General features: G+C 39.8%; 1 protein-coding gene and 1 non-coding gene across 11 annotated transcripts in view; both read right to left on the reverse strand.

Moving 5' to 3' along the window:
• The window catches only part of ROBO2 (roundabout guidance receptor 2), a 1,102,980-nt gene that overhangs the window by 446,639 nt on the left and 629,904 nt on the right, over positions 1–26,437 (reverse strand). Inside the window, exon 1 of one of the 10 annotated variants that reach the window (XM_032182840.1) lies at positions 16,815–17,564. The exons of the other annotated variants lie outside the window; for them this stretch is intronic. Within the exon in view, the coding sequence (XP_032038731.1) occupies positions 16,815–16,869 (55 nt within the window). The 5' untranslated portion in view covers positions 16,870–17,564. Of the gene's footprint in view, positions 1–16,814; positions 17,565–26,437 lie in introns of those variants that run through there. 10 annotated transcript variants of the gene reach the window in all.
• Positions 21,479–21,634, reverse strand: LOC116485234. The gene has a single exon (XR_004252834.1). It is a non-coding gene; the product is annotated as a U1 spliceosomal RNA (small nuclear RNA).

The raw sequence follows: 26,437 nt of genomic DNA on the forward strand, positions 1-26,437 counted from the left end.
TTTACTAATAATTTTTCAATACCTTTTTTATAGCCAAAACAAGTAAGATTTATGATCTGTTTTCAAATAGGAACATAATCTATCAACGGAAAAAGATACTGTAATCTTCCCTGAATTTAAGAAAATTGTTCCTTAATTAGCTCAGAAATATAAATATATGCAATTTAACAGGTTTTCCATTTTAAGATTGCTTCTCTTCTTGGTACCTGAAGAGAGCAAACAAGGGGCAAATGTGCCGCTACCATCTTCCTGAGCTTTTTCCCTAATCCTTGTCTTCTCTGTATCCCTATGCCAACTATTTTCTTGCATGAAGTCCACAGGTTTGGGGAAAGATTGTTCTCCACTTACACTAATATAGCACTTAACACATTATGCCCTCAACTGGAACATTGCCTTAGATAACAGCAGACAGACTACGGTGGTCGAAATGCAACTACAGCTTCCTGCATTGCCTCCTGACACTTCAGTACATGCTAGGGGTTGTGGCGCTGATTAGAAGTTGTTTTCAGTCCTTCATCCCTCCAGGTCTTCTCCTGCCAGCTAAAACAGGGAAGTATGGGACATTACATTAATCTGTATTCCTTTCCACATCTTCTTTGAGAACATTCAAAAGACTATAATTGAACTTTTAGGCTACTTGTCAGTAAATGATGCATTAGGCTACTTTAATGTCTCTGAGCATTTGAGTTGCTACAAGATGTAAAAAAATAAGGTCTCTCTCACTCTCATTTGCTCTCTTTATATCTGAAGTGGGGAGGGGGTTGCTTGTTTGTTTGTTTTAGTTAAGAAGATAAACTGTAGCACTCTGTGGTGGTTTTTCTGTGCTAGGCAGCTAAACACCACAACCACTCTCTCACTCCCCCTCCTTAGATGAGGAGGGGAAGAAGTAAAGAACAACTCATGGGTTGAGATATGAATAATTTAATTAAAGGGAAAAAATAATTATTATTATTAAAGAAAGATTATTATTAACTAAACAATTTAACTAAAGAAAAAAAAAAAAAGGAAAGGGAAAAAGGGAACAGGAAAAGGAAAAAAAAAAAAAAAAACAAGCAACAATTAAAGGCTATGCAGAAGTGCAAAGGAAAGAAATGACTCTCTACTTCCCACAAATGAGCGATGCTTGACCACATCCTTGAAGCAGGGCCTCAATGCACGTAGCCGGTGTTCGGGAGGAGGACCGACGTTTTCACGAGAGCCCACCCCTCCCCTCTTCTTCCTTTTTCCACCTTTTATTGCTGAGTGTGACATCACATGGTATGGAATATCCCTTTGGTTGGTTTAGGTCAGCTGCCCTGGTGATGTTTCTTTTCTCACTTTTTTGCCCACCCCCTAGGAGGGTTAGGGAGAGTCCCGATGCTGTGCCACTGCTGCTCAGCAGCAGACAACACTGGTGTGATAACACTGCTGTTCCAGCTACAAGTGCAGAGCACAGCACTGTATGGGCTGCTGCAGGGAAAGTTAACATTCCAGCCAGACCCAGTACACACTTAAACCATTCTTGACAAATCTTTCAGCAATGACTTTTTAACAGAGGCAGAAGCAGATTTTCTTCACAGATCTGACAATGACATTTACCCTGACCTAAAAGGAACACCTTCCTTAGCAATAAGAAATAGTTCTTTCAATGCCAATTCAGTCCTAAGAGAATGCCAATTATTATCAAGTTTGCAAAAACGGATGTATGGTGATTTTGTAATACAGACTACTTTACACCAGGGACAAAGCTAAAATCATTCATCTCAATTAACTTAGGATCCAACACTTAAATTAAACTGTTGCCTTAGAGGTGAAAGGCCATCACTTTATCCAATAACCCACCCATACCTTTTATAATAAATATGAACCTCCCTCTTAATGTTAAATATACCTAAAAACACAAAAGGAGCCAAAGTCAAACATATTTTGAGTCACAAAGCTCAAAAAACTTAATTCAACACCAAAGTGGATAATCATCTTCCTCTTCATATATGGCATTCTCTCACAACATAAGAGTAGGTGTAATTCACTGTCTATCAGTCTTTGCATAATGCAAATAAATGTGACAAAACATGTCTGGAGCAGCATTAGCCTACTAATTCCTAAGCTGTGTCATCAACATAAGAACTATTATAAACCAACTTAAGTAGACATTTTACCATCACTGGCGACCCAAATGTTCATGAATATAAAATAATGTCATCTAGTGGTCACCTCTACCTTTCTCCCCAGCTGCCTTTTTCATGAATGCAGTGCAAGCTGAATCTAAATCTATCTTCTCTTCATTCAATATTTTCAATGTTGATTTTGAGATATGCTTTTTTTTAAAGTATTTTTTGTTTTTATTATATATTCATCTCCAACAAGTGAACAGGCTACATTGAATCAAGTTTTGGTACAAACATCAAGAGTTCTCAATGTGGAAGAAAAAAATCCAGGCAATTTTGATTCCTGCACTGTTCAAATGCCCAGTTCATCTGGGGCACTCTTTGTCTTGGCTCTCAGGCTTACAATTAACATTTACTATCTCTCAGGATTCCAATTATAAATTATTATACATAAACTCTATTCAATTTACTTTACATTTTTAACAAAATCCAAATTCCATTATTTGCAACCACAAAACACTCAGAAGACAATATTTTTATAGGGATCTTAAAATATATTATCCATATGAGGACATTTACTAGTTGGGTGTTTTTTTTTCTTCTTCTTGTGTTCCTGTTTGGATCTGCACATGTGAAGTTGAATCTTAAGCTCTCAAATTTGGTTGGAAATAAATTCATTAATTCATTTCATCTAGACTGCTGGTGTTCTGCAGCTTCTATCATAAGGCTAGTCCAACTGCTCAGACCACTTTAAATAGATTAAAAATAAATGTATATGTAGATTATAAGGTATACCATGAATCTCTCCTCTTATGTGGCCAACTGTTAAAAGCACAATCTATAGCAACTGTTTTTCCCCCTTTGTTTTTACTCTTTGTTAATAATCTTCTATTACCTATTTATATAATAAAGGAATCTCACCAAGTCTCAATGTTCTCAACTCTGTCAATACTGAATTTGTTGAGAAACGCTTCTCACTTACCTCCAAAGCATCTCACTGAAGTGAGCAAGAAGTGGCAGATGGCAGGAATATTATGTTTTAACAATATCTCCCTAAAAGTTCCAAATACTTGGTTTATAAAAATAACAGCCATGCTGCCAGACAGTTAACCATATCCATCATTGTTGTCTCTCTCATTTTGGTAAGGGAAGTATTCTGAAGCCATAAGTATTGATCTTTCCCCCACGAGGGGAAAGGGGAAAAAGAACTAGTGATGTTTACATTACCTTACATACAAATTCCATGAACACTCAAACACTTCAGTGGACTAATCTTGTACCTATTTTTTTCCACATTTACAGGCAGCTTGCAAAGCCTCCAAAAATTCTTACATAGAAAAATCTCTTCCATTACTGAAAAAGAAAAACAAAACAAGCAAGACCTACTTTTAAAGAAAGTGTTACCGAAACCACACAATATTTTTGCTGACTTAGACATATTTGGAAGGGAGGAAAAAAGGGTAATAATATGTCTGTGTGATGGGTATTTTTTTTCCTCCTTACTTCTCTAAGATGTATTAGGCTACACTATACTTACTGAAACTGCTCTTCCAATCCCCTGCCCCCAGCCCAGCTCTTTCCACAAAAAAAAAAAAGTCCAAGGATAAGACAATATACTTCGAAAAATGTTTATAAACGTTCTACAGAATTTCTTCTGTGAAGACACAAAAGAAACATCTTTAGTCATTTGTTTTGAGAATTTATTTATTTGTTCCAACATCTAGACATTACTAAAATATTTTAAACAAAGACATTCATTCTTTTCCTCAAAATGATCTATGCTGTAACAATCTTCCAAATGATTTTAAAGTCTGTTAACAATAGCTTTATTTGCCATTTGAAGATTGCAAAAAAATAAAAGCAAGTAAAAGTAATATGTGATATATATTTATAGTTCTCCAAGACCGTTGTACCAAGAGTATAGCCAAAAGAATCATTGGCTGATTTATTTCCTTTGCTTACAACATTCAGTTAGGTGTTATTTATATATCACACGCATATATAACCAATTCATACCAAGTTTTAAAAAGCTTTAAGATATACAAGCAAAATATGACCTGAAAGGCCTCCTAAACATTCAGCATAGAATATTGAAGATACTTCCTCTCCAGGTATTCACTGGGCAATCTGAACAATTTTGCTCCTACAAACTCCTGTCTTTGTCTATTAAAATTTCTCCACAGGAGTCTTGCTTCCAAAGAAACTTGTTCAAAATGCTCTATCTTGGCTAGTCTAACTTGTAATCTAGCATCTTTCTAAAGCAGATAACAAGAATTATGATATGACCCTGTGAGACATGAAAGCAAAGGAAGCTAGGCAAGAATTGTATTTGGACAAGAGACCACTAGCACTCATAACACTGCAGGATGCGGTATTAGTGATTCATTAGGTAGCATGCCTCCAGCCGAGTCCATATCAAAACTAACCTTCTCTATATTTTCTCTCCCTAGCTTAATATATCACACTTGTTAGATGTGAGAATGCAGTCTGTCTGTTCAAAATGCTAAACAAAAGTCTGGAGCACTAGGAAATTAATTTTCAAAGCTGTTGAAAAAAAAAAAAAAAAAAAAAGAAAAAAAAGAAGGGAGGAGGGAAGGGAAGGGGGCATCTATCATTGCATGGATCTGTCTAGAGAAATTTCCACCTTTCAAGAATCCATCTGCCTCTAAAACTTACCTTAGAATTCTCCCCACCCTGAATCCTGAATAGGTACAAGAGATGTATGCCCTTGTATCTTGAGATGTATACTTGTATGCCCTTGTATTCTGGGCATACAAGAAAAACACTATGCTTTATTCTAGCTGTTGCTAACGCATTTTACATCTATAGTTTCCACAGGAGCAGAATTTCCAAGGTGCAAGTAATATACAAGAAGCATGCTAACACATGGCTCCAGCTCTCAGCTCCTTTATGCTCCACCTTCTTCCCTCTATAGGTCTATCTGGGTATGACTGCAAAACATACCAGGTATTCAAAAATTATTCCTTCATTCCAATTTGAAGACAGACTCTGACGGTTTCTCAGGCAGCTTTCTTGGTGATTTCCCATCAGACAGAAACACCAGTATGCTACCATAACAGGACTACCATGGGATTAACACGATGTATCCTTTAACAAAGACTAGCCTAGACTGTGATGATAAAATGTATGGTAAAATACAGATTTGGACCCTTAAAATACATGCTGAGACTACGTCAAAAGATGCCAAAAGTATCATTGCAGATTGCAGAAGAGACTAACACTTGTGTTAAGTTATTCTCCATCCGCCTCAAACCACCACTAACTCCTGTATGATTCTTCCTCCAGATAGTGCCAGAACTTATTTCAACCTTGTCACTGCTCTGGAAATACAAAGCAGCCTAACAAGATGCCTGTTCAGAAATGCTAAGAGGTACAGAGGAAATTTGTTCATCAAATAATGCATCTGCCTTTCTACTTCTCAAATTTATCACAAATGGGTTTTAAGAGATTAATGTGTTTCCAGATAATACTGAAAGTTAAAGTCCTCGTGGCAGATACAGCTGAAGGTGATCTTCTTAAGTTAATAGCCAGCCTTCATCTGAAGATGAAGTTATGTAGTTTGTGTGGTTTTACAGACTTCTTTCTCGAGTTGCTGACTACACTGTTTACTACTGGATATGTGTTGTGCATCATTATTTTGGCTGACTGGTGAGTGCCTAATGGAGAGTGTGCAGGTGAAGCTTCTTGCATCTGTAAGCCTTCTGATCACAGTTCTATGGTTAGTTTTAAGTCAGTCTCTTATGCTCTGCATAATTTAAAAAACAATCAAACAAAACAGAGAACCACTTCCTTCTCTGCATTGGTTTTCCACATGCCAACCACCAACCACTCCCAAAACCTGTGCTGAAAAACTGTGCTGAATCACCCTCTCTGCCTGTTCTCTTCAATAACGTAGTATAGTAGGGCTGTTGAGTCTCAGGAAGAAAGATTACCACTAGAGGACAGATGTATGGCCCATGATTCTATCATTTGTGTCCTCCTATACCTCAAAAGTTCCCTGGCTTTCAATGGAAGGTAAAGAGCTGCAGGTAGTACCATCAGCTGAAGTTACCCCTGTGCCCTAAGCCATGCTGGGGCTCTTAGAAACCAGATCTCATTCTCCTTTCTGCTATGGACTTCTTGAATGACACTGGGCACATCATTTATATTAACATATTAACAGCTAATTCGTTATTTTTTTATCATTAAATGTATTTAATTATTTCTTATTAAATTTAAACAATATCCACATACCATGACAAAAATGTGTCTGCTTTCCCACACAGTTTTCAGCAGGTGGAAGGACAACACTTTTGGACTAACGCTGAAGAATGACTAAGGCAAATATTTGCTGTAAGTTATGAGGGAAATCTGGTCTCAGCAATTGCAGCTTTCATAGAAGTAACTGAAAACTCAGTTGTGCTTTAGATAGCAGTTAAATTATTCCTAAATCCTGTGTGGATCAGGAAAAACAAAACAAAACAGACAAACAAACCAAAAAAGCAACCCACACTACACACACCCCGCTGTCAGCAGACTGCAAGATAGAGTGAGATCCTTGCAATTTAACTTACATCTCTTCCATCTTCATCTTTCCCCAGGGGCAAATTCAGCCCTGACCTAAACAGACACAGATCCCATTAAATTACGCTGGGACTGAATCCAGTAATGCCAGGTCACCCAATCACCTCAGAAGTATGGGTGAAACCTATTTTGTTCAAATGTGAATAACAAATCGGTGCAAGTTGCTGCATTATTTTTCCAATTACATCATCATTGAATTTCTCTATTATCTGCATGTCACTAAATTGAGTCAACAAGATATTCTAAATTGGTAATGAGATCCTTAGACATTCAGCACTTATTCCTGTTAAGGAATGATACATAGAGGGGCCTGCTGTATTCACAGTCATCTGTTTTTACAGCACAAATCACAGCTCTCTGCAGTCATGGTTTCTATGTCCTCATCCCCAGGACTCGCACGCATGATTTCAGCTCTGTTTCTCAATAAACAATCATTATTTTAAGACTGTTTTGTTTTAAACCTACTTTAAGGATTGTTTTTCATTCAGCATTTGAGGAAAGAATATCTTCTATATGTTCATTCTGCAATCAATTTCAAATGAAATCTGCCAAAATTCTCATGATTTTGATATTCTTAATATTAACAATATTCTCTAATCACTTCTACTTGCTACAATACCTAGCTATGTAAAACCATTTTTCATTGCAAAGGTTTAGAAGTAGCCAATGACATCTGGTTAAGCACACCTTTAGCTCATTACTTGAGGTGATGGTCAAGTAATTCTTGCCACAGTACACAGTTAATTTAAAGAGCATAATTTAGGGAATCAATAAAAAGACTTCATAAACTAGTGTAGCATGATTATTAACAATTTTCTCTTTCTAATTTCAACAAACATATGCAACATTACCATCTGATTTCTCCATACAAGCTTTGAGAACACTGCATACACTGAAATTTGAGGATAGGATGTGCACAATTTCAAAATCTAAGCATGAAAACAGGCAGGATTACTATGAAGACGTTCTGTGTACTTTCCTGTCGTAGAAAAAACAAACAAACAAACAAACAAACAACAACAAAACAAAACAAAAAAAAACAACCCAACAACCAAAACCTGAAGGTATCAATCATCCAGCTTTAACAGCAGCCGACTAAAGCTATTCATTGAATTGTGCATGGCTACCACTGTGTCCCCGTGAATAACTCTCAAAGTCTCCCCCTCCTTTTTTTTTTTTTTTTTGTTCCTCTGAGTGGACTCTTAACAGCACTTTTTTCCCCCCATTCTGAATGGCTTAGAGGGATCAGCTGAAAGGGAACACCATTAGGAAAAACAAAAGTTTTCAAAGAAAAAGCAGGAACAAAGTGGACATACTAGTGACAACTTGTGATTCATGGCCTATGCTATGCTTTGCCCCTCTCTCTACCTCAATACACTCTTCGGTTTTACTGCTGGGTAAGAGCAGGGCAGACTACTGCACTTCTCCTAGCAACCAAAAATCACTTAAGGAAAAAGGACATGTTGTCTGCTGAAAGGGAGAACAGAGAAATTTGGGGTCATACAAAGCCAGACATATGTTCTTTTGCATTTCATCCTAAATTCATCAGTTGTCAGAAAGAACTCAGTAAATAATAGTAAACAGTTGTGTAGATTCATATTTAATTTGATATATTTTTCTACTTGTCACATATTTCATTTTCTTGTAATTCGGTGTTCTAACAGTTCCTACTACTGTTTATAGTTTTGCCTTCAGGGACATTATATTCTATTAGTTACAGTTTCTACAGTTACTTTCCTTCATCATAAGTGTGTATCCATACGACTATATGTAATTCTACAGAACACAGATTTTATTTTATATATATATATTTTAATCTAGACATACACACACACAGAACTACTCTTAAGAGTTTTAAAGACAGCAGTACTAAAAGACAATTTTATCATAGGATCCCGTTATTCCACATGCTGTGATTTTTATCCTGTGAGACTATCTTATGGAACAAAACTGCCTAGTCTCATTAGGTAACCACCATATTACACACCTTAAGCTAATGAATCAATTTCATGCAGAAGGAAAAACAAAAACAGAAGAAGTTTATAATTCAGGCATACGTCTGAATAGACACGTCACACTGACTAGTTTGAAATCAAAGCATTACAGATTAACATCCAGCTTGGTAACAAAAAGGATGAAATAAGCAGATCAAGGATAAAATAAGTAGTAGCCTGCAGTATTTCTGATAATTATTTTCTTCCCCAAAGAAGGTTCTTTGTTTAATAGCTGTTTAATACCTGTTGCCTTGACTTAAACTGAATATTTTAATTAGCCCACTGAATTTCTTTTACACATCATAAAATTATATATGCAAAAGAAGTCCAGCCAATCTATCACAACACTTCTGCAGTACATGAAGTTAAAGATAAGGAAGACCCCACCTAGTTCACTGCGTCAAATTACAATGTAGCATTGTTTTGCAGCCACTCCAAATAAATCTGGTCTCTACCAGTTTAACAGAAAGGTTCCTTATCCCATGAATAAGGGGTGCAAAAATAACATAGCAACGATATAAAGCCTAAGCACACTGTGTATAAAACACCACCAAAGTTACTAGGCATCAGCACTATTATGTTAAGCGTAACAGCTGCGTTGTGCTCCTTTCTTTACTCCCCATGCCGCATTCCCTGTAACCCAGCTCCCCTGCTATTCTGTCCCTCCCCTCACTCCCTGTTTCAAAATGGGGCAGCCCTCTAATCCATCAAGCCCCTGGCTTGGAACTGGGCACATATCCCCCTCCTCCCAGCTCTCGGTGTCATTCCTCTTCCCAGAGAGCACCCTCATGGTCACAGGACCAACAAGCACTTCCAGGTCCTGAAGGGGACACAGTGTGCTGAGCCCAAGTCTAACAGCATTTTTTTTTTTTGAATGCTTTGTAATATTGATATGCCAGGAACTAGCACCCACCCCTTATTTACAGGGTTCTCTTCAGGATACAGTATAAACTCTTAGGCTAAAATTGATCACTCCTTTTGCCATGATGAAATCATTTGGGCTACAGGACATGCAGACCTTGAAAACTGCACAGAATGACAGTTTGAGAAACCATGATTACAGGGCTCACACAGCATTAAAATACTTCTCATAACTGCTTCTTAACTCTTGACATTTTCACAGCAGTAAAAAAGTACCGCTGGTACCCTGGCATGAACAGTTACTCCATTCAGTCTGAATGAGAAAGAAGTTGACCGATGTTAGTTACCTGACATTTTGGTTTTAAAAGGTTAAATTTTTTCCACTCGGTTTCTCCTGAAATCAATGGCAAGTGATGAATACGAGTGAAATACAGAGTTTATTGTGTTTTACAACTTGCTGCTGGCCACTTATTCTTTACATTATTTGTCCAATCTTCATTTCTGACAAGCACATTATAGAGACTCTCCTGGCCTTGGCACACCATGCTGAAGCTGTACCAGCAACACAAAGACATATTAAGAGACCATGTGCTACAACTCTGTGGCATAATCATCCGGGTGAACTCTCACAAGTAAGACCATACTTCAGCCCCTGAAATCCCCGCTCACACTACCAGGTAATTTCCATGTGTCAGACCAAACAAACTGATGTCTCAGTTAATCTGAGGAAAAGCAATGAAAGAAAAAGTAAATTATAACCAAGTATAAAGCTGTACAAACGCAGGCCGCAGTCTCTTACTGTAGCTGGACTGAAGTACAATGAAGATGCACTGACAAGAAGGGTAATTCAGCAAAACAAACCATCAAGGTTGCTCTTGCAGTGAGCACTTGATATGATGAGGAATTAATCTGAAAATGCTCTGTTTTCTTCCAGTCATCATTCACGCAGGTAGTTAGAGCCAAATAATTATCTCCACAACCAGGACAGATAAATGGCATACAGAATTTGCAATGGGACCTGGAAGCAACCCATCTCAATTGATTTTCAAGTATACACTGGAGTCACCAAAAGATTTGTGGCCTTCAGTTATCAGCAAGCCAAAGGTGATACTTCCACCAGGAAACAAAGCAAAACAAACAAGTAATTTTTAACATTATGCAGAATGAAGCTATGTGGTTTTCACTAACATAGGGTTCTGCTGTGCAACTAAAGCTCAGGAAGAAATTAAGCACGGGAAAGGATGTTTGCAAGTCAACCTAGGCTGTAACCAGAAAGTTAGCTCAGAGCCCTGTTAATCTGATGTGATAACTTGCGGAGAGCTGCATTATTTAGTGAGTTTACAGACAATTTGCTTAGCTGAAAAAATAGCTGGGGAGGAGTAGTGAAGACTGCAAATTCAACACACATACACAAGGAACTTCTGCCAAAATATAGTTTAAATTAGCATCTTCACATCACAATTGTCCATAATACAAAGATGAATCTCAATTAGGTTTGCCTACTAGAGCACAGCAGCTCAATGAACGTACCAGCAGGTTATTACATGGGTACTACTAGTTAGCTTGTGTATTGTTGCTCATGTATTTATTTATGAAGGATATTATTTTAATAAAATTAAGAGCACATCTTGGCTCTCTTCCATGGCAGCAAAGCCAAGATAAGCTGCAGAGATGGAATTAAAAAGCCATTTTTTACTTCATGAGCATTTGGCTTGGAAAATATTAAGAATTCACATCATTACATCCAAAACCCAGCACAAGCAGCAGACTTCTGATTAGGAAGGGATACTCTGCACTAGTAAGGAGAGCACTATAGAAGTAAGGAGTAGGTAGGACTGAAGCAGCAACATGCACTTGTACCCTCTATTTGTTGTAGCTATCTCCACAGAAGGATGCAGGAACAAGCCAATTTTATCTTGCAACAAACTTGCATTTATGAAAATGAAATAATGATTTAAGATGCATGTCCTATAATAACTCAAGATATCGCCTGTTCTCAAAGGTCTTTCTCATGGAGGGCTGAATACAAAAATTGTTATAGATTTCAGTGGTACAGAATCAGGTCCTAAATTAACAAGGCATTGTTTAATTATCTAAAACAATAATGAAAACTATTAATCACCAGTGGTCAATACTTATTTTGTTAAGGAAAGGGTTGGAGATGAGGACAGCATTGACAACGCATTCTTACCTCTGGATGTATAACTTCAAGGGCAGAAAGTCTACCATTTCTGTTGTAGAGTACAAGCTAGGTCAGAGAGTAAAGATGATGAAACTAAAATCTACGTCCACAAATCCTTCCTTATGTGCAATTGTTTTGCAAAGATCTCATTAGTAACAATCCACATGAATAGTCCTGTATAAAAGGTAGCCTCAGCACTACTGCTGAAATAGCAATTCTGTATTGTTAGATTCTGTATGGTCCTCTGTACCAAAATTTAAAGGAATTTTCCAAATGTATATGGAATGCATGCTTGAAAAATGAACACGTGAGAAGACTTGGGTAAAGCAATAAACCTTCTGTAAAAATAAAAATAAAAAATCTGTACTTACACATAGGAAATACCTGCTCAGTCTGAAATGAAATAAATAAATATTTACTTGGGAAGAGTGGAATACATACTTTCTTCTGCACACAAAACAGAGATTCCATGAGAAATTTAGAAATGAGAACCAGTAACCTAGCCTGTTGGCAAGAAACAGCATCAACGTGATTACTAAGTATCCTCTGCAAGGTTGTTACCATAGGTGGTGAGCCAGATGGCAGCCACAAGGAAGAGCAACCTCTGCCATGCCAGCTGAGATAACAGATAAAGCCTGACAGCAGTGTTCCTCCTAGGTGGCTGAAACAGAATGTACAGAACCTGTTAGCAATCTATTTAGCTGAGATCAATATTTGAATAGCAATTCAAGGGTAGCAAATGGCTAAAAAGCCATTGCATACTCTTTAGTAATTTTCACTAAATGGTTCAGCAGTGGACAGAGCAGGTTTTGAGGTTAGTGCAATGACTCTACATAGCATTGCTATAAAAAGGCAACTCCTGGAAAAGGAGTTGACCGGACAGACTAGCCAATGCTTCCATTTTCTCTCAATGAATTTTTTAGTGCATGCGCTTGATGCTTTTTATGCGTCCTTAAAATATACTGACATCCTTTTGTCTACTTTTAAGACTGTATACCTTTGTCTCACATTGCTATAATTAGCTCACTTTGCAACATGTTTTCCACAAGCAACATCAACCTCATCATTCCAGAAAGCTACTAATGGAAGGACTATTGTACTAAGTTGAATTCACTGAAAAGTTTTATTTTTATTTTTTAAAAAAACAAACAACAACAACAACAACAAAAGATATTCTGTCTTTTCTAAAAGAACTGCGGGATATCAGACCTTTTGCAGTGTACCAAATTAGCAAATGAACAAAACAAATTACTTGGACTATCAAATTACTTTTCAAACATATCCATCTCTGGAAGTGCTATGACAGCATTTTCTCTTTGCCTATCTTTTGCACATAAATATATGCTGTTGCAATTACAACCTAGGAGAAAGGAAGTAAGGCAAGCACAACATTAAGACTAATTCAGCAGAACTTTTCATCATGGGCATAAATTCCTCCCTACTCAGCAAAGTTTTCAAGCATATGATTAACTTGGAACACATGTTTAAATTCCCATCAACTTCACTGAGTTTCTGTGTAAGCAACAGCGGCACGCACCTAAATGCTCTGCAGAATTGGGTCCTAGGGAAGAAGTTAAAGGAAACAGAAACATAAAATCTCCATCTCTACAGACTTTTACTCTTAAGGTATTAAAATGCACACATTCCACAGAAGCAAAGGTTATCCATCAACAGCAAAACTCAACATGAGAGATCAAGACCCTGTCAGCTCAAGTACACACCAGAAGAATATACTCCAGCTTTGTATGTAAGCCATGTTCTCTGATGGGCAACTGAGATCTGCAGAAGGCCACAGATATGTACCTCACCAGTGGAAGAAATCAAACAAATTAAAAAAAAAAATAAAAAAATAAAAGAAATAGGAAACGTAAGATAAAATGCTTGATCCACCATTTTCCATACTTTTCATTAAGAAAATAAGAGCTTTTTGAAAAATATTAATATGAAGACAAAAGGCTGCTTTTACAAAATGTTTCTTGCATAAATTTAACACAATCACATACAAGATTACCACATTTGCAGTTTTCAAGAGCCAGCCAGCCTAAATACCCAGCCCTGACATAAAAGGTTGCCATGTTCACTGAAAGCACTGCAAGTCCTACCAGGGCTGAATTTGGCCCATTCCATCTATTTTCCATAGTAATGTCCACATGCCAGTGTTCACAGTAGCTGGGAACTTTTCTATTAATATTCTTTCTTGCAGTCTTTACTAATGATTGGAAGAAAGACTCAAAAAAAAAAAAAAAAAACACAACAAAACACACAACAATGAAAGTCAACTGACCCCTATGAAAAAATATGTAATTAACTATTTTAACTCTAACATCTAGCATTTGATTTTATGGTACAGTGTCCAATATTTTATTTAGTTACTTATTTAAAAAGAACTGTAACCAACATTGGTAGCTAAAGAAAAAAGAAGAGACAATTGCAGCTATTCCCTGAACAGACTGCAAGAATATGGGCAGGGCTACAAGAAAATCAAAAGCACAGTAAAAACATATATATGCCACATGCTTTCTGCCATTTCCATTGAGCTCTGCAATTTTCAGGTGTCATAGAAGCATGGACAGAGAAAATAACACAGATGAAAAAAATTACGATGTTGATCTACACCACTGTGCAATACCATTTTAAAGTCACTAAACAAAGTTAATCTCACAGAGAAAATTATGGCTATCATGCATCAGATGGTGATGTCTTTCTCTGGACCTCATACCAAGAGAGCAAAATAAATAAGAAAACCACACCACACCAAAAAAAAAAAAAAAAACCAACAAAACCACCCTCAAAAACAGAAATGCATTAGGAGGTATCTTTAAAAGACAGAAAACCAATCAAGGACTTATTAAATTAGTGGTCAATTGGGGTTTGCCTTTTTCCTTCAAGTATTATAAATAGTGCTAATGTTGATATATATCTTTTCAAAGCAACCGGTGGTATATGTCACCCAAAGGTATAATCACAATTACTATGCTTCCAAAGGGACAAAAGTATTTTATGCCAAGCTTGCATGCCAGTATTTCTCCAAAGCTACTTGTTAGTCACTTATACAATGACAGCTTGACTGTACTTTGTCATGATATGCTATCCACACAGTCGTGTTTTTTTTTTTTTTTAATGTATTTTTATTTTATTTATTTATTTTAAAGAGTTGTTAACATGCAAACCTGATACAGTCTCTGAAACCTCTCCCCAGGAAAGGGGAGTTTGTATTCTGGGCAGTTTCATGGCATTTTTTCCCCTGCAACGGTCCGGCTACACACTAGCTACGTGCTTCATTCACACCCCCACCCTCGTCCTATAAGGCTAAAACAGAACAAAGGTTCTACTTGTGCTCCCCGTGACAAAACCAGAATAAATTATGTCTTGCTCTGTCGTTCCAGCAAGCTGGTTAATTGCATTTGTTTCATGTATCTCCAAACAGCCTGGTACATTAATTACATTCTGTAACACCAAGCTCCTCTGATTCTCTCTGTCACTTCCACTGAGCACTTTAATTGTCTTCCTTCTAGCTATGTATAATTTTAAACGCTTACTAATAATTACATTTCTATAGCCTGATGTTTTCAGTTTGTATACAAAGGTACCTCTGAGAGGGGTGGCCTTAAAGTTGTGAATCAAAATATGCTACAGTAGGGTAAAAAAAGAATACCCATAAAACCATGACCATGCTGACAGATGCAAATGTTCTACTATACTCTTTCACAGTTTGGACCTCCTTCTGCTTAGCATGTACATACATTAGGCAAAACCCATTTTCCTATCGGTAGACCAAACCAAAGGTTAAACTGCATAGTTTATTATGCCAGCAGTGTAAAGCACCACTTCAGTGTCTCTCCCTTCTCAGCTCTTTTGCCTCTCTACTTGCTGGGGGTGGGGGGAGATGATAGGAGGGGCAGAACTACCCAAAGCCGCCTGTAACTGCAAACGATAATCCTAGAGCCCTCGCTTAAGGGCTGACACGGTCAGTGCTGCAAGCAGTAGCTTCCTGGAACAAAGTTTTCTCTCACCGGCAGAAATAGCCGGGGTCCCAGAGCCTAAACTCACCCGCAGCCTGACAGACTGCTTAGAGATGCAAATGCTCGGTGGTAGGAGGGCTGCCAAACATTTGATCCCAGCACACGCACATGTAGGACCGCGCAGATGCTTGCTTTCTACTTGTGTGCTTGAGCTACAGTAATGCATTTAACGCCGATGCTGCAGAACAGCGCCAGCCCCCACTCCCAGAGAGAATTTACCCTTGCGCTGAAGTTTCCGCCCTACCAAAGCGTGCCTCCCCTAAAATGCTCCTTTATATCCCCTCCTCAGCCACTCCTTGAACTTGAAAACTGCCAGGAGCATGGCAGAGCCAACCCAAAAGAGGAGGGAAACAGATACCAGAATAAAAAATAAAACAAAAATAAATAAGAAAACCCAGCACAACAACGCCTTTCCCCCTAGCGCTCCTACCCCTCACGGCCACGCTCTCTGGGGGCAGCCCATAGCGGAGGGGGGAAGGACACGATGTCGGGGGGCAGATTAAGGCCGGGGGGGGCGTGTGGTGTCGGGGAGACCCCCCCCGGCCGCACCTGCCCGACCCCGCGGGGCATGGGGGCAGCGTCGTGCCGTGCCAAAGGAGGCGTTTAGGGACTCTGGAAAGTGGCCAATTCGCCTCACCTGGAGCGGAAGCACAGCTAGCCGATTTATTTCATCAGCTGGCTCTCCCGCTGGAAAGTTTAACAATAGGAGGAGGCAAAGTAACGCCAGGTACAGCGGCTCCCTGCCTCGCCGCTCTCCTCCCCGCTTCCCTACCACCACCAGCACCGCGAAATAGGGGATTTAGCACGGGGATTTCTCCCCTTCCCCGCTTCCTCAAGCCGATATTCTACCATTCCTACGCTACTTTTCCATTGAGTTAGCAGATGGGAAGGGCTGCTTATTGGAAACATATTCTCCATCCCCCCGCACCCTCCCTCCCGCCCCCAAATGCCATTTTTATACCAGAAACAAAGTTAAGGCTCTGTAACGCTAAAGCTCATAATGCTGTCCATGTGCTGTCCCAAATCAGCTTCAGATGAAGGGGAATTCTGCACAGAAGGGCATAGCTAAAACAAGCCAACTTACCATAGACTTGAAAAAATGCAAATCCAACGAGCAGGAGTGGCGTCAGCAGACCCATTTTGACATATTAAAAGCAATCCCGATCGTTTGCGAGACCAATTCCACAGAGATCCAAAGAAAAGAAGAAAAAAAAAAAAAAAAGTATCCAAAGCCAGCGAGACGCAGGGTCCAAAAGTTTTCAGTTTCCTAGCAGCTACTTAGAGCGGAAAGGGAAGCCTGGAAGCGAAAAGCTGCAGATGGAAAGGTCTTGAGTGTGCCACTTTTAGATCCATACAGATTAGAGCAGGGAGCGAGCTCCGAAGGCTTCTGCTTTGCACACACGCTCCTTCCTCAACTCCCCCCAATCCAGCCCGAGCAGGGGAATTATTCAGGTGTGTCTAAGCCCCTCTTTAGGATCCATGGCAATCCAAACGCCAGCTCTTTCTTCTGAGGACAGGGAGAGGCTCTGAGAGAGGACCTGATTCCTAGAAAGTGTTCCGCAAACTTCCCGGCACTTTGCAGGAAAACCATTGGCTCGGTTCGGCTATTTTGCTTGCCTCTCTCCCTCCCCCTACCCCTTTTCCTTTCTCTCTCTCTCTCTCTCTCTCCCCCAAATCAGTTCAAGCTGCGGAGTTTCTCACTTAACTTCCATAATAGGAACGCCTAGGCAATGTGCTACAGGAGGGACCGGCTTTCTCAGCATCCCCTGCGAGGCAAGCCGCCTCTCCCCCCTGCACCTCCCTCCTCGCTGGGAACCCGAGCGGGCACAGCCGGAGGGCAGCAACTCCGCCGGGGAGCCGCTGCTGCCGCTGTGGCAGCGGGGTGCGTGCGGCTGGGGGCGTGGGGGACCTCCCGGGCGGCCCCGGCAGCCCGGCGACCGCCTCAGCCTCGCCTCAGCCTCTCCCCTGCCGCCGCCTCCGCCTCCCGCCGTCGCGGACACCCCGGGCTGGCGGGGAGAGGGAGAGGGAGAGAGAGAGAGGGAGGAGAATGAGCGCGGCGGCTCCCGCGGCTGCCTGCCGAGGGGAGGCTGCGGGGTGGGGACTAACGCGCTGCGCCCCGCACCCACGCGGCGGCGGCGGCGGCGGGCGGGCACCGGGCACCGGGCACGGGCTCCGCGATCGCGGGCGAGCGGCTGGGGCTGCTCCGCGCCTCCCTCACTCCCCGGCACGCCGGCCAGGCAGCCCCGGGCTGGGTGCTGAATAACGCCACGCGGGGCCGCTCAGCCGCCTGAGGGGCACCGCCGAGCGCCCCGTCCCTCACACCCCTCCCCTCACGCGCCTGCCCTCGCTCCCCGTGCCCCTTCCCACGCCCCTGCGCCGCTGCCTCGCACCCTCCCCTCCCGCCCCGCAGCACCGCCCGCTGGCGGCAGAGCCCCCGGGCAGGGGCGAGTCCCGCCGGGCAGGCACCGAGGGGACCCCCGCGGCACGGCACGAGGCGGCGGTTGGGCGGCCGTTGGGCAGCCGTTGGCGGGCCGGCGGCGAAGCGCCGCACGGTGAAGCGCGGGCGCCCCCTACCGGCCGCCGGCGGGCAACGGCCGCTGCCTCCCGTGGCGGCGGGCGGGCGGGCGGGGGGCAGCGCCCAGCGGCGGCCGCCGCCGCCTCACCTCAGGTCGCCCCGCGTGGCCGTGGCCGTGAGGGGGGAGCTGTGAGTGGGAGGAGGGACGGGGAGCCTTTGCTGCCGCCGAGAAGGTGGAAGAAGGACGGTGGCACGGAACTTTTCCAGAGAAACCCCTCAGATACGAGGGTAGTGCGTTTAGCTAGCTTATATATATATATCTACACACACATATATATACCATATATACACATGTGTATATATATATATATACACACACATATACACCACAACCATCAACGTCCCTCTTCAAAATATATCTATATATATAATAAATATATAATATATAAATATATGATTATTTTGGACAACGACACTAGGTAAAAATTAACCGCTGAATGAAAAGGTGGGAGTCGTGCTTTGCTGCGCTAGGGTGTGAGCAGGGCTACCTAAAGAGGAGGGAACACTTCGTACATCTTAGGCAACTAATCCAAAATATTTTTTCTTTTATTGAGTCTCTTGCTTTTTATTTTGCATGCGCTAGAAATATCTATATAATAGAGATTCTTTAAGTAAGTTCTTCATGTAGAAGATCCAAACCATATTCCTGCAAACCACACGCTGCCCTCGCATATGCCAATAAATGATCTGCAAGTTATTTCTTATCCAGTTGTTGTGTAATCAGTGACAAATATTGCCAAAAGTGACAGTGTGAGAGGTTTGTAGTGTTTTAAGTGCCCAAGAAGATTCTTGCTCTTCCATACAAAGCCAGCAGACACCTCCAAAGCCTCTTTATGCAAACCAGGGAACAATGTCCTCTGATACTTACAGTATGCCCAGTAGATAAATAGATATTAATATGCCTAAAGACTACCTCGTGACGAAGGCTGTAATTAAAGCTAACCATGGTAAGGTGATCAAAATGGTATTCTTTGTCTGTGTGCTTGTGAATTGGCAAAACCAGAAAACCATAAATCACCTGCCTAACAGCGATGTGTGTAATATGAAATATTAAAGAATATTTCCCTTTTCAGTGGACATTTCAAGGACACTGTTCATGAAAATGCTGGCTTGTTTATTACAGAATTTAAAATCGGAAATAGTTATGCACTGTAGAGATCTTTCTGTGCTTCTCAAATAAATTTAAGATAAATTTAATAACAGCTGATGCAGACCAGAACACTTGGTAGATGTATACAGTCTTTAAAACCCTTAGGTACAGAGGTACCTGTAAAAGGGCATAATGACTCATATAAACATTCTAAGGGAAATCAATGGGCTATTCATTATAGCTGCCTCTGTTTTATTCATTCACTTCCACAGAATATCACTTTGCAAAGCTTTGAAAAGTTTCAGCCAAATTTAATCAAGTATTATTTTTAAGTATAAATTTGCCTGTGTTCAGCGTGTGTTTTTTGTTGTTGTTGTTGTTTGCTTGTTTGTTTTCCTTTGAAAAAAGTTAACAGTCCTCTGAAATGGATAGCAGGGTCTGAAAGAGTTGAGAAACTGGCTTTTGTGTTGGTTACTGTTTGCTCAAATTGAGAAAATAGGGCTATGTTTGAATAGTGTGCAAAACAAAACCAAAAAAAAAGAAATGTCATATGGAGATCCTGCTGGAGGGGAATAGTTGAGGTTTACATGTGTTACAGCTTACAAGCACATGACATGTCACAGATGAGAGTCACTGGCCTATGAGCATAGTTCGCTTGGAACAGCATTTGCTTCCATTATGAGATGTAGTCCAGATACAAGAATTAAAAACAGTTTGCTTCTCTTTCTTGTCTTTCAGTAACCTCCTATGAACATGGTCAACTAGACAGATGTTCTTTGCGTGAACAGCAAAGCCTCTACAGGGGAAGTGCACGTGCCAACTCTTTGTTTGGCTATGAGCAATATGCCACCTGATGAAATACTTATGTAAGCAGGATGAGGAAAAACATGTCAGTATTGGCACACATAAATCTTCAGTTCAAAGGGTGTTGTTGAGGTGGGACTTTGAAACAAGGAAATTACATGGTAAGATTGCCCTGATTCATATGAAGGGCATTCAACAAATGAAGCAGGACTAATTTAGCAAAACAACGGTAAGATCAGATATATGACAGCAGTAAAAGCAAAAGTTTCATTGCTTCTACCTTGGATTCCTATGCTAATGTATTAAAATATTTTATATGAGAATCAGATCTAGTGTTCAAAGTAAGTGTTGTAAGAGTAGCACTCTTTTCAGGTGAACTCCACCATTCATAGCATTTTTCTTCTAAACCAATAGTAAAACATCTAATGTTACAAATGCATATAATATATTCTACCTGCTGGTTGCCATAAAAAGCTTTTGTTATCCACTTAAAGGGGAGAGGATGACTTGAGGTGGATTATATATAATTTATTCCAAATACTAGAGCTACTTATCCAGGAATTGCTTGAAGTGGCTAGAGATTTTTAATACCTAGTAATATGCTTGATATGTGATGGCCATACGTGGGCCACTACTTTAAATTAGAATCTGGTCTTTTTAGATTCTGGAGTAAATACAACTCCAGAGGATAACTGAGAATATCTAGTGTTAGGCTGCCTCAGAAACACAAGAACAAAAGGGGAAAGATGCTCAATACGCATTAAACTTCCAGGATAATATACTTTTTTGTTCCTCTGCTCCTGTGCTATTCTGTTCCAGGTCACCAGGTTCTGATGTCATCGGACTACTGAATGATGATGAGAGAACAGGATTCATAGTTTTTAATCCTTATAAATGCTGAAGCATTTATACTCCTGCTACTTGTTTACTCCTGCTACTTGTGTTACTCCTGCTCCAGGCAATGGGATCTTCCATACAAAGACTGGACGCTGGAAAGTAGTTGAAGAACTCAGTCCAGAAAAAGCTGATGTGTTGGTAAAGAGAGTGTAAGCACTGTAGCTAGATCTTTCTCATGGAAGGACCCTGAAAATTAGTTTTTCTGCTGTACTGGCTATCACAGTTTTGTCTAACCTCCTTTGCTAGAACAACTTCTATGGTTCATGTGGAGGAAAGAAAAATGATGGGCATGAGAGGTATATTTTTTATTCTCTACTGCACACCTATCTCTTGCAGTGCAGAGGACCACCTTCTTCTTCAATAGTAAGGTTCCTGACTTCAGAATGTTCCTACAGGAATCACAGAATCACAAATTATGCAGTCGAGTTTCCCGCATTTGGGGAAATCGCAGGGGTCAGCACACTCGGAGTGCAGGGGATGAGCCTCGCCCTGGGAAAACCACCTGCCTGATCATGGTGTCTCCTCTGCCAGGAATTCCAGCCAAACAACATTTAGGAACCCTGTTTTGAAACCTCCTGATCTTTGTTAGCTTCTCTGCACTATATTTAATTACTAGTACAGATATCTGTTCACCACAATGATCTGTACTGTTGGTAAGTAAATATTTTGTAAATTAAATTATTACAAGTTTTTTGATATACATCATATGCTCCTTTTAAGTTTTGCATCCACAGCTCATTAAATGTGCAAAAGCTGGTAACAGAAAGATGATACTGATTCCTGACAATTTTAAAAACAGCCTCACCTAAAATAAATTATACTTGATTCTTTTATTTTTAACTGAGATTCAGAGTAGGCAATGAAGCACAAATATTTATATGATAGTTAAAATGTTACCATGTAAAGATTTTGTAGATCGTATTTTCTGTTTCTTCTACGGATGTACTTTTACTGCCCAAAGAAAAAGATAGCAACTCTCACACTTTGCAGCTCAGTCAAAAATTCAAGAAAGTAGAGAAATAATACATAGTTTAAAAAATAAAAAATAAAATGGACTAAATAAAAACAGGGTCAGATTTCTTCTTTCTGTGGGCAGAGAACAGAGTTGAAAGGCAAGCTTTTCTAATCTAGCAGTGACATTCATAAAACAATTGATAATTTTACTGCTGTGTGAAACACGTCTATGTTTTTCTTTTGAGAAAAATATGGCAGCACACCATCCTTTGAGATATCCAGAGCTGGGATTGGAAAGATTAACAACATCTTTATAGTAAAGGACCAAGAACAGTACATTAGAAATACATGACTTACTATAGTAGTGGCTGAATCTCAGAATCTATAGTGTGAAGACTACAATGCCTGTCATAATCATAGGCACTAAAACTGTTTCAAAGTTGTTGTGATTGCTATGGACTTGTATAGACTTGCATAGAGCAGATGGAACCAGACTGTTTTCAGAGGTACATGGGGACGGGACAAGAGGCAATGAACAGCAGCTGCAATATGGGAAGGTTCTAGTTAGACATCAGGAAACATTTTTATTATTATTATTATTATTATTATTATTATTATTATTATTATTACCATGAGGACAGTGAAGCAGGTGCCCAAGGGGGCTGTGGAATCACCATAACTGGAGATGTTAAAAACTTAATCAGACAATGATGCAGATATTGAAGTTGAGCCTGCTTTGATTTGGATTAGACGATATCCAGAGGTCTTCTGACTAATTTTCTAAAGTTCCATGATTCTATGACAAGCATTACTGGCAAAGTTCTGAATATACATGTCCTCTTGTTTGACAGTGAATAACAAGGTCTTTTGTTCGAGAACTATGTGCTAAAATGTCCAGTTGTCCAAACTTCTCTTATAAAATCATGTAAAACTGCACACACAAGCTACAAATACACAAGCTACAAAATAATTGCTTGATTTTTCTCTGATTTAAGCCATTTCTGTTGCAATGCTAGGAGCCTTTCCTGAGTGTCTCCTATGTAGACTAAACAGTGAATATTACAGGAATAGCTGATCATTTCTTGCAATTAGAAACACTTCCCTTTGCAACTGCAGTATGTAAAAATAATCATCTTTTACCAAGTGTGGTAAGTTGCACAAAAAGCTTATGGTTCTCCCTACGTTGCAGGCTGTAGCAGGGGTTCATCATTTGCGGCAGGACACAGTGGCAGTGGGTCCCTTCCAATCTTTACACATACTATGTCTAGCCATGTCTAGCATATCCTATATGTCAGGGATTTCCTCTTACACAATAGTATTTCCACAGTATCAGCATGGCTCTACATCTCCCATTTGTAACAAAGAATGTGAGTATTCCTGCCTGCTAAGTAAGGATCTTCCATTCCCTCTCTCACATACAGGACTGTGTAAGTCATGCATGTTTAACTAATGAAGGAAAAGTCAATTACTATATATGATGAAGGCACCAGTTTTGAGATAAAGTGCCAGCCTACATAAATAAGGACATCAAAGATATACTCTGTCAACTACAAATACAATAAGACTCCAAGAATTATTTCACTTATTCATTTGATAATGTAGTGATCTACTCACTCATTATTCTTTATTAAAAGTTAACAAACTCTGCCCTCATTTACATACAAGAAAATAAAACCATTTCTAATTGACAGGTTAAGTTTAATTTTAAATGACAATTTAGATTTCCAGAGGGCATAAGACAGACATACCATTTAACAAAGCACATTCTAAATGAAGAACTGGAAGAGGATAAGATCTCACCCTGTGTACATGAGAGTTAGAAAGGTGAAGTTCTCACAAAAAGAATGTATTCTATCACAGTGTAATCAGACACATTCATACAACAATAAGTATAATTGCTCCACCCTCATCCTGGTTACAGCTAGGATAGAGTTAATTTTCCTCCTAGTAGCTGGTAGGGTGCTATGTTTTGGATTAGGATGAGAAGAGCATTGATAACACACTGATGTTTTAATCATTGCAGAGCAGTGCTTATACTAAGCCAAGGACTTTTCAGCTTCTCGCTCTGTCCTGCCAGCGGGCAGGCTAGAGGTGCAGCAGGAGCTGGGAGGGGACAGACCCAGGACAGCTGACCCAAACTGGCCAAAGGCCAGTTTGATTCCATACCATATGGCATCATGCTAAACAATATATAGGGATAGCTAGCCGGGGTGGGGGGGCCGGCTGCTCGGGGATGGGATGGGCATCGGTCAGCGGGTGGTGAGCAATTGCATTGTGCATCACTTATTTCATACACGCTATTAGTAGTAGTACTATTATTATTATTTATTTTTTTCCCCGTCTTAATAAACTGTCTCTACCTCAGCCCACAGGCTCCATTTTCCTTGTTTCTCTCCCCCATCCCAGAGAGGGAGGGGGAAGGGTGAGTGAACGGCTGTGTGGTGCTTAGCTGCCGGCTGGGTTAAACCACAACAACCCTGAGCTCGAAGGAACAAAAAATCAAGCAATACAGCAATACAACATTTATAGCTGTACGCGATACACAAGTAACTGTTAAACTAAACACCATACTCCTATTTAATTGTATTATAAGTAACACACTAATGCTCTCATTAAGTGACATATGTCACATTTTCAGTAACAACTGCATATTGACAGCCAACAACATTAGTCAACAATATTTACACTTCAATTACAGCTTTTAAAATGGAAATATGTAACTATATATGCACACAAGTTGTTAATGGGGCAGAAGTTCATACAAGGAGATCCATATGTGCATGTCCATTTTGCAGATACCCATTTGTAAGTGGGCAAATATTCTTAATGATAAGAAGTTTAATAGTATAGGAAACAAGATTTATGATGTCATTAACAATTCACCTTCATCTTTCAAGAAGAGCAGTACTGAAAATTCTAAGACACAAACCAGTTGTCTTTTGATCTTAAATGATTTTTGAATTTAGTTGGATTTTATAGCTATGATCTATAGAAGTCAGACTACTGAATTCCCTTTGTTATCTCTGGCCTCCATAGTGTCAATGGCATGGATAGGTTATTGCTTAGTATGATTTCTGCTGCACTGAAGTCCTCGATTGTAATCATATATTAGTCAAACCAGGGACCTGTTGTGGTACCACAGAGCTGCTGATTTATGAAGATGTCAGCTCCTGAGAATCTGGTCCATCGCTATGGAGGCAACCCTAACCGTATTAGAGGCTCTTGCGTGTTTCTACCAGTGGGTTGTAATGTTCCCATCAGGCTATGATTCTTTCTTGCAATATGGTGCTGTCAACACTATTCTCATCAGTTATACATATCAGTGGATTATTAACAATATTTGTCAGACTTCTATATTAGTTTTGTCCCAGAACAGCCTTGCCTCACTTCAGCAATAGAATTACATTTTGCATTGTCTGAAGAAATGCTTTTAAATTAGAATTGATGTTTCAGTCATACGATTTTTCACTGCTGATGTAATTTATTTTTCTAGCTAAATTTTTGTTTGAGTATATGACTTATTCTTTAAAAGTGTGATCCTATTAAAGGCAGCTGAAGCACAGAGAATTCCCTCAGCAGAATTTGGGCTAATGCCCTTTACATGCATGACAGACTAAGTGAGTGGCCAAGACTGCCATAAACTTCAAAAGTAAGTTGAAAAGAAACATATAAAAGGAAAAAAAAAAATCCTCAAGCCTCAGAAACTTCTCCTTAAAGAGTATGCACTTAATCAAAATGACAAATAAACAAGTACAAATGTAAACACCAAGTATCCTATGTCATCACTAAAGGAACTACAGTATTTTGTATACTTTGCTGTTAAAGCTATTATAGGATTTAATTGCTTAAATTGTATACAAAATCTCCAAACTTTTACCAGGAAAATATGTGGGAATGTTTTTTCTCTATGCTGCATATCCCATTGTACTGGAAGCAGCTGTGCCAGTACACCATTCCTATAAAACCAATAAAAGTGTATATGCAAAGGGGCCAGCTCAGAACACAGAAGCAGAAGCCAATGACTCATTTTAATGTCCGTCTCTGAACTGAAACACAAAATAGCAATTACCTCAAAGCTGCTTACTGCCACAGCTAGGAAGACTCTTTCACATTTAAAGTGCACTACACACATAACAGAAAATCTTATTTTTTCTCACTGTACAGCTTACTATATTGTGGCTGATGGTGGACTTTAGCACGTTTCAACCTAAGTCATCAGTTCAGATCTTGCTCATGCTGATGGTGACCAAAAGTTATTACTTGTTTGCCAGCTTAAATTATTTTAGAGTCAGCTTTCTGAAGACAAGAGAAACAAATTGTAAGCTTATCTTTCCCAGACAATCAGCCATAATTCAGCTTTCTAGGACAACCTTGAAAAGAATGGGGT

The sequence above is a fragment of the Aythya fuligula genome, chromosome 1 (genome assembly GCF_009819795.1).
Source record: "Aythya fuligula isolate bAytFul2 chromosome 1, bAytFul2.pri, whole genome shotgun sequence".
Classification (NCBI taxonomy): domain Eukaryota; kingdom Metazoa; phylum Chordata; class Aves; order Anseriformes; family Anatidae; genus Aythya; species Aythya fuligula.